At 36.7% G+C, this 8,368-nt stretch overlaps 1 protein-coding gene across 2 annotated transcripts; it reads right to left on the bottom strand.

The window, feature by feature from the left end:
- On the bottom strand, nt 5,043–8,360 carry LOC109709590 (deoxynucleoside triphosphate triphosphohydrolase SAMHD1 homolog). Of its 2 annotated transcripts, XM_020231888.1 has the most exons (5): nt 7,882–8,360; nt 6,834–6,872; nt 6,670–6,737; nt 5,995–6,182; nt 5,043–5,171 (listed from the first exon to the last, which is right to left on the bottom strand). In XM_020231888.1, the coding sequence occupies exons 1-4, from the start codon at nt 7,957–7,959 to the stop codon at nt 6,032–6,034; spliced, it is 336 nt and encodes a 111-aa protein (XP_020087477.1). In that variant the 5' UTR covers nt 7,960–8,360; the 3' UTR covers nt 5,043–5,171; nt 5,995–6,031. The 2 variants fall into 2 exon arrangements, 1 of the variants encoding a protein (XP_020087477.1); XR_002216150.1 differs by lacking the exon at nt 6,670–6,737.

Here is an 8,368-nt window from a genome sequence, read left to right as displayed (position 1 = left end):
ATTAGCTCTAAGTTACATACATTCTAGTTCAATACCTCTATATGGCAATTTATGTTCATCTTTCATGTGTCAAAATAAACTTAGTTTAAGATGATGGATCAAAGCTTATTTACACTATAGAAGCTTGAACTCACGTTCTCAATATAGAATGCTAAAATGCCAATATAGCTACAGCTATTTACTACATTAGACGTCCAATTAACTACATAACATAGGCCTTTTAAGCATTCTAAAATGTATAATAAATGTATACAATAAGAATTATGCATGCTTTTAATTTACGCGAACATAAATAACCATATATGAGAATTTTCAATGTAGGCTAGCGTTCAATACCACCGACGACAACGAGCTTTCGTTTGTCTTCTGATGGAGGTATCACTAGATTCATAGCACTAGGACATTCAAAGAATTGGTGTCATCCAATCTGATACGAAAGAGCAATAAGCTCGATCTTTAACCTAGAAGCAAAGGCCAATCCACTTAAGAGTAGAATTTTCTCTAAGCTCCAAAGATAGCTAGAACCTTCCATCCAAGCCCTAGGAAGTTTCTAAACCAACAATCAAGCCTCAAAAAGCCCTAGGGTTCAAAAGCCCAAAATCAACCTAAGTCTCCAAACTAGGTTCTTCTCAAAGAAGCTTAAAATCCAACGTAGAGGGAAAAGGATCTTGCACTACTCTTAGAAGCCTCAACCAGGCTCAAAGTACCTCAAATTCAATATTTCCCTCAATCAACTCCAATCCATAGTTCAAGGTCCTAGACAATTGGTGGAATAGCTTCCAGAAAAGGAAAAAAAAGAGAGGAAATCATCAAAACCATCGCAAAATGGGGAAATCAAATCAAAAGCAGATGGTGTGGAGGTTCCCTTAGCTGGTTCTCACTGCTTCTCAACCCAGGGGAGAGCTAGTGAGCGTGGGTGCTGATATAAGAAGCCCACATTGCAAATAAGCCCCTGCAGATAAATGTGCAGAATCTGCCGTCATTGTACCGGTACAAGAGCTACGAAAATCCAAAACCGAGGCTCGGGTGCGCGGTCCTGCGGCACTGTACCGGTACAGGCCCGATGGCTGTACCGATACAACCATCAACATTGTATCGGTACAAGACCACCCTTGTACCGGTACAAGACCTGCGAAAATGCAAACCTGAGGCTCGGGTTTGCGAGTTCGCGGCTCTGTACCGGTACAGGCCCAACCTTGTACAGGTACAAGCCCGCCAGACAGCCAATCCGAGAGCTGACCAAAATCCAAATTTTTGGGTTTTGGTGCAAGGCTTTGTACCACACTCCTCGGGACACGTGCCATAGGTCGGAACACAGTCAACGACCTACCAGGAAATCTGGAAAAGCTTAGAGCACAGCTAATCACTCGAACCTCGCAGTTCACAAAAGTCCAGTGCGTTACAAACTGCAGGTTAGTTTAATAAACAGATAGATATGATATCTAGAGTATGCAACTAACAAAACCATGCCTTGCCTCACAACATGCAATATGAATATGCTATATGCAAATCATGCAATAATGCAACTATGCAACCAATTAGTAGTTCATTCGATACTACTTCCAATCCTGCTAACCATAGCTCATCCAATTGACTTCTAAGTTTTCCTCTATTTTAGATTCTTGTCAATCTCAATTCTATTCATAAGGTTTCGTCTACCTTCACAAGCTATCCACCCAATTCGGTCTTGAGTCAATCATCTGCGGAGTACCGCACAAAGTTAGGCTCGAGGCGAAGGACGTCTCACTTGCACCTCAGCCTTAAATCCACTCTACTAGGCTACCGAATCCACTCTATAGCTCATGTACTTGTCACCCAATCACTTGGCTAACCCGAAGGTTCGCCTCCAACTCACGTCTCAAAGTCTCATAGGGGAGGAGTCTTTAAACGCTCGACTACCCCCGAGACCGCCTGCGGACAGGTACGTTAGTCCATGGGCAAGTACGTTAGCCCCCTCGTGTGACAAAACTCCGGAGTGCACAGCTTGTGTGGAGCTACCACGACAAGCGCAAACACTCTATGTGAGTATGATCCAATCCCGTCAACTGATAATACCCTATCAACTAGGGTTAACATCCACACAGGAATCCAACTATCCCTATGTTCAACATCATGGTGTCTCAACTACACTAAGTTCTCGTGCAATATATCACTTCTAGGGAAAATCCACCTATCCCTAAGTTCATTGCATCAAAGTGTTTCTTTACACCAATATCAAACGTCACTCTTAACAACACGGGAAATCCTCTATCCCTATGTTCATATCATAGTACACTTGTATTTCACATGCCACTTACCTAGATCCAACTAACTCTAGGTTCACTATCAACCTATGTTCCATAACACTAGGTTCTTTATCATTCTTATCCATCCTAGGTTCATGTCACTAGGTTCATATCCGACCTATGTTTAATAACACTGTAACACCCCATACTTTTAAACTCCTTGTTTTGACTCCTATTCATATTAAGTTTGGACCTTTTCGTAAATTCAGACCTTCGAGGGACTCAGCGGCATATTGTTGCTTAATTAGTCCCTAATTAATTAGTTCCCTTCTATTCATTCTAGCCAACCCTCACCCGATCCACCTATCTCTCTTCCTCACTCGACCACCTCTCTCCCGCTCGATCCCTCTCCTCTCCACGTCCATACGGCCTCCACTATTTCGCCCGTGCGCGCGCGACGCCCTCTGATCACCGCCATCGCCGCCGTCATCCGTAGCCTCCTCCGTCGCAATCCTCCTTGACCGTTATTTTTGGTTCACTATCGTCGGCATCTTGCCGTCGTCTTCACTATTTTCGATAAGGTTTTTCTCTTTCTCTCATTTTACCTCTATATCGAATCTTATGATCATCCAACCTTTTTGTTTATCGTTTTATTATTATTTTGAATACTCGCCTCATAATAATTGAAATTTGAAACCATCAAAATCTGATTTCGTTATATCTAATCTTCGTCGTTCGAACCGTTTAATTTCATATCTTGTATTCTCTGTATGATCTAGTAGCATAAAACTTCACATATTGTACACACCTATTGGAATGTCCGCTTTATGTTCGACAAAATGCCTAAAAGAAGGCATATATTGTTTTTGTTCCCATCTTGATTCTATCTAATTATTGATTTGCATATCAATGTTTCAACATCTGAAAACCCTCTTTTTGAGCATTAGATCCTTCGTTTGTTATCTAAAACTTCATTCATGTTATCTTACTTCTTTGAAAACTTTAATATTTGAAACTCATCATCCTTTTGATTGCTAATTGAGTTTAGTCGAATGTATTCTAAATCTCTTTCGTGCTCCGTCTTGACCTTTTTGCATGCATTTGTAGCCGAATTTGTCAACCTATGTGAACCTATCTGAATTCAGATTTTTGTATAAGCTTGCTTTGTAAATGTATATATGTCATCTTTGTAAGTTTATTTTAAGTAGCTTATAAAGAATCGTATTTCTCTATTTTAGGTTCCGGTGATTGATTTTTCGTGCAATTTTCGACTGGATAGCTTCTTAGCTTAGAAGCCACTTTTGAGGTAAGCAACCAGACACCCGTTAGTTTTTCGTAAGATAATTTAGAAAAATATTTCGATTGTATGAAAATCTTATTTTTTAGATTTTAAAATTAAGGGTTAAGCATATTATTAAATATTTCTGTAAATTGAACTTCAACTGTGATTGACAAGTTCTTTTAGCAAAATGAATTTTTGAAACTTGATAATCTGTTCTGTAAATTAGTGACTGGATAATTTTTGAAGTATGATGTCTCTTGGTATTCTGCTTTGCTAATGTTGGCCATGTCGACATGTATTTTATTATAGAAGCGAGCTTCGTCTTTGTATTGCGCCTTCGGGTGCTTGCGCCTATCCGCGCCTCTATTTTGTTTGCACCTTCGAGTGCCTATGTTTTGTACATGCACCTCCGGTGCCTCTGTTCTGTTTGCGCCTTCGGGTGCCTCTGTTTTGTTTACGCCTTCGGGTGTCTATGGATCTCGCCAACAGATCATATGATATAGTTAGGTGCCGGAGACTTAATATTTATTTCGTTTATTTGCTAAAAGAGAAATGCTTTGTAAATTTATAGTTTCGATCCGATATGAATTTTAAGTTTTGATAAAGTCTTATTTTCTGAAATTTTGCAAATTATAAACCAGTCGGTTAAATTAATTTTTGTATTTATTTATTTATATGCTTAATCCGATTAATGTGGTGTATGGTTGCTTACCCAGATACCGAGACTGATTTGCCGGGCGGGACTGAGACCGAGTGAACGATAGACATAGCTAGTTTTGATTTTAGTCCCTTTTGTTTTTTACATCTAGTATTTTCGGATTATCTATGATCGTTTGTTATCTATTTTGTTTCGTTATTTCTTCGTACCCACTTTTGTCACTTATGGTATTTTGTAGATCGAATCTCTCTTGTGATTCGTAGTAAGCTTTAGTTTTATAGATGTTAGAATTCCGTTTGATTTTAGTTGAAATTCAATTTCTTAGTCTCATCTTATGATTCTTTGGATTTAGTGGAAAAATTGGTAATCATCTTTTTGCTAGTTTCCGTCTGATTCTGTAGCCTTGCATATTTGCTAGTTTAGCATGTATGCGGCGTCTGTTACGCCTCGGGCACTACAACAAAACTAAGCTATAGCGACACTTTTAAATGTCCCTAAAACCTAAAAAAAGTGCTACTGGTAAAAATACCGACAATAAAAATAGTGTCGCTATATATGCAGTCCCTAGGGGTATAGCGACACATAATAAAAGTGTCCGTATATCCCAAAATAAGTGCTGCAATTTAGTAACATTTTTTTTGGTTTTAGTGACACACATAAGTGTCCCTAATTTGAAAAAAAAAGTAACATATTTTTTACAGCGACACTTTATAAGTGTCCGATTGTCATTCAAAGTATAATATTTTATTTAAACATCCAATATTAAACTTTAGTTAAGCTAATCGCATTTACATTAAATCAATGAGACTGAGAAAACACAATCAACAAAATTATTTTAAATTCTTGTTGAAATGATAAAACTAAAAAGCAATATCCACACATCACAACAATAATATCCACTCACATGTTATACTAAAAAAGTTACAAAAAATTAAAAATTACATAATAACAAAATCAAAAAGTGTATGAACACATTTTAATCCACTCCACGACTATATACTTGGACCTGCACATTGAATAATATTTGAATTAATTATTAATCAATGAATAAATTTTGAATATATAATAAGATTAAGATGACTAAATTTACCTAATGAACAATAAGCGCATAAATGAATATCATAAATGAGAAGCGGATGCATTTGAAGCCTAAGAGAGTAAATCTACTACAATTAGTATCAAAAAAAGCTAATTTAAATAGTCAGTTTAGTACGTAACATTGAAAAAAGAAATGAATCTTTGATGGTAATATTGGTAGAGATATAAAACTTAAAATTAAGACATAACAGTAGCTGTTAGAGTTCCTTTTGATGGTAATATTGGTAGAGCAAATAGAAATTTAAAGAAAATATTTAAGAGTGTTTAATTAGTGCACAACACTCTCATCAAAAGGAACTCTAACAGAGATCCACAGCCAGAAATTTTCGGGGGATAATAGGGTATAAAACGCGCTGGTATTCTTAACTATAAGTGCGCATTTAGCATGAATACAAAGTGGAAGAAAGCATAATGGATTGGTACTACCGAGCAACAACCACATAAGTCTTAGGGAAAATCACATACATACCCGTGCCAATCCATAATTTCCTAAATGCCCGCACATTATATCTAGAAATTCGAGAACACCCTTAGGATAAATAACATAAATGAAATTTCAGAATGCCTTCCGAAGGGGCATCTATGATTTTTAAAACTTATGACGGTATAGTTGAACCAGCCATTTTTTTTCACTAGAACAATTTAATATGTTTTAGAAAGACAAATGTTAAACCAGCCATGATTTGTATTACATATCTTTGGGACATGCATGCCTAAAAAAATACGAGTACCTTCACTTTTGCATGGGTGTAGACGGTGCGATGAAGGTCAGCACGAGTTGCAAACAATTTCTGGATGGTAAGATCTGGTCCTGAAATCATTAGTAACTCGACAAACACAAAAATAATTTTCGAGTATTTTCAACATGATAATTACATTCTTTATTTCATTGTCCATAACACGCATGCTTTCTAATAATCTGCAAGAGAGGTTAATATTCAAAACAAAGGTTAGCAAAAAGATTGAAACTAAAGTCTGATTAATTGTGCCTTCTCCACTATAATGAAGAAGAATAAGAAGCAATTACATCACTTTTTATACTAATTCATGTTGCTATACTAATCTCTGGCATCAATTATATTAATAGTAACTTACATTCAATTTTTGACTAACAAATGTCCATTGATTGCTCTCAAGCTCTAGTAACCCTGCATAACTATCTATATACATATATCCTTGCAAATTGCAAATTTTTATGCATTGACTTCAAAAGTTACTTTCACATATATACCCTTGTACTTGCAAAAAATGGCCTTCTCTAGAAGACCGCTAATATAAAACAAACTTCTCCCTATAGATTATGGATAGCTGCATCAGTAGATACAAAAATACGAACTTGAGCCAAATTAACAGCATGTGTTACCATACAAAACTTCAAACAAGATTTGCTCAGAGAAGTTTCTTACTTATCAACATCTATTCCAGTACGACCATTAGCAACAATGTCATATAGAAAAAGTTTCTCCTTTGCACTCTGTACAAACATAGTTTTATCAAGAAAGAAAAGGAAAACATGATATTTTACATCTATTCTAGTCTAAATACAAGAAGCAGAGGGAGAAGGACATACCTTTTCCTTGGCAATATTAGAGCTGGCAATTATCATCTCCTGCGTAGAAAATTTCAAGCAACAAGTCGTTGAGTATCCTAAATATTGCACTTACAGAGAGTAATTATTTAATCGTCAGGGAATTTCTTTTGAGCAAGCAGGATTTAAGTAGCCAAGTTTTTTAGGAAAGAATTGAGGAAAAGAAACACCACATCTTAAACTGGCCTATTGCCCGTATAATAATACATAAGAACGATAAGGAAAAATAGAACATTGGCTGTTTACTCCATTCATCAATTCACTACATTAACATGCATGTATACTGAAATATAGAGGTAATATTATGGCATCATCAAGAAAATAGTTGAACTATGAAAAGTTATTAAAAATCTCCAAGACAATAGTATTTAGATCTTTTAACCAATATAAGGGTTTCACTGCCCTATTTTATACAAAATGGAAACCTTATCTCCTTATTCAGGACAATGGGCTGATATGTAAGTAGTAGCATCTTACATTTCACAATTTCAACAGTTCTTTTTTATAACTAACAGTGGTCTGACTGTTGTTACTTAAGATGGTTCAGAAGGCGATTAAGGAAGCCTAGTACTTTTCCGTCTAGCTGACTAGTACTAGATACACTTCTCTTTTTCTTCGTCATGCTTCCTGGTCTGCAGTGATTTATCAATACTAGATACAGTACCGATTCTTATAGGCGAGTTATGAGTACTGTGAGAATTAATTATCCTTTCCCTCTTTCTTTGCCATGCTTCCTGGTCTAGAAATGATCTTTTCAACTCACAATCTCAACCATAGGTACAAATCATAGAGCTTATATAGAGAAGCATATACTTAAATAGGAAACAACTTTGGCAGAGATACATACTCCTTTATCATCATGGAATGTGTGACAAGAGCAGAACATCACTAAAGTGTTAATGGAAAAGCAGATAGTTTTCGTTTATAAATGCTATTGACCAAAAAAAAAAAGGAGAAAAGAGAAATCAATAAATCGTTCTACACATAATTTATTGTTCATTGAAAGAGATAGCGCTAAAAGTGATCTTACTTTAACTATCTTAAGGCAATTGGCATCAATGTCTATGTGATGTTCATCGACAATATAGTCCACCAACTGCACCGACATCTGCTCATGTGATGCTCACCTTCTTCTCCGTCTCCTCCTTCCGCGCCTTCGACGCCAGCCATAAGCACATCCAGGAAGTGGTCACCTAACTCCTGCTCCCCCACTGCCGCCGCCGCTTCGACGTTTGGCGCCCACTCCTCCGACGACCTATGATTTTTGGCTCTTCTCCAAAAATATCCTCTTCCACATCGTGATTTTTGGCTCTTCTCCAGAAATATATCAGCAATGACTAAAGAAGATTAGATAAAGTTAGCAAAATTGTACAATAGAGGTCATGAGGACCAAAGTAGAGCTAAGAACAAAGTGCAAAATAATAAACAAAACGAGGATGCATTCAACAAAAGCTTTTTCGAAGAGATTAAAGCTGCCTGCTTGAAATAAACATCTTCTGCCTCCTCTTGGTTTAGTT

This window comes from Ananas comosus, linkage group 4 (assembly GCF_001540865.1).
Source record: "Ananas comosus cultivar F153 linkage group 4, ASM154086v1, whole genome shotgun sequence".
Classification (NCBI taxonomy): domain Eukaryota; kingdom Viridiplantae; phylum Streptophyta; class Magnoliopsida; order Poales; family Bromeliaceae; genus Ananas; species Ananas comosus.
Note: the sequence above shows the minus strand (reverse complement) of the source record. Positions and strands in the feature narration are given on the sequence as shown.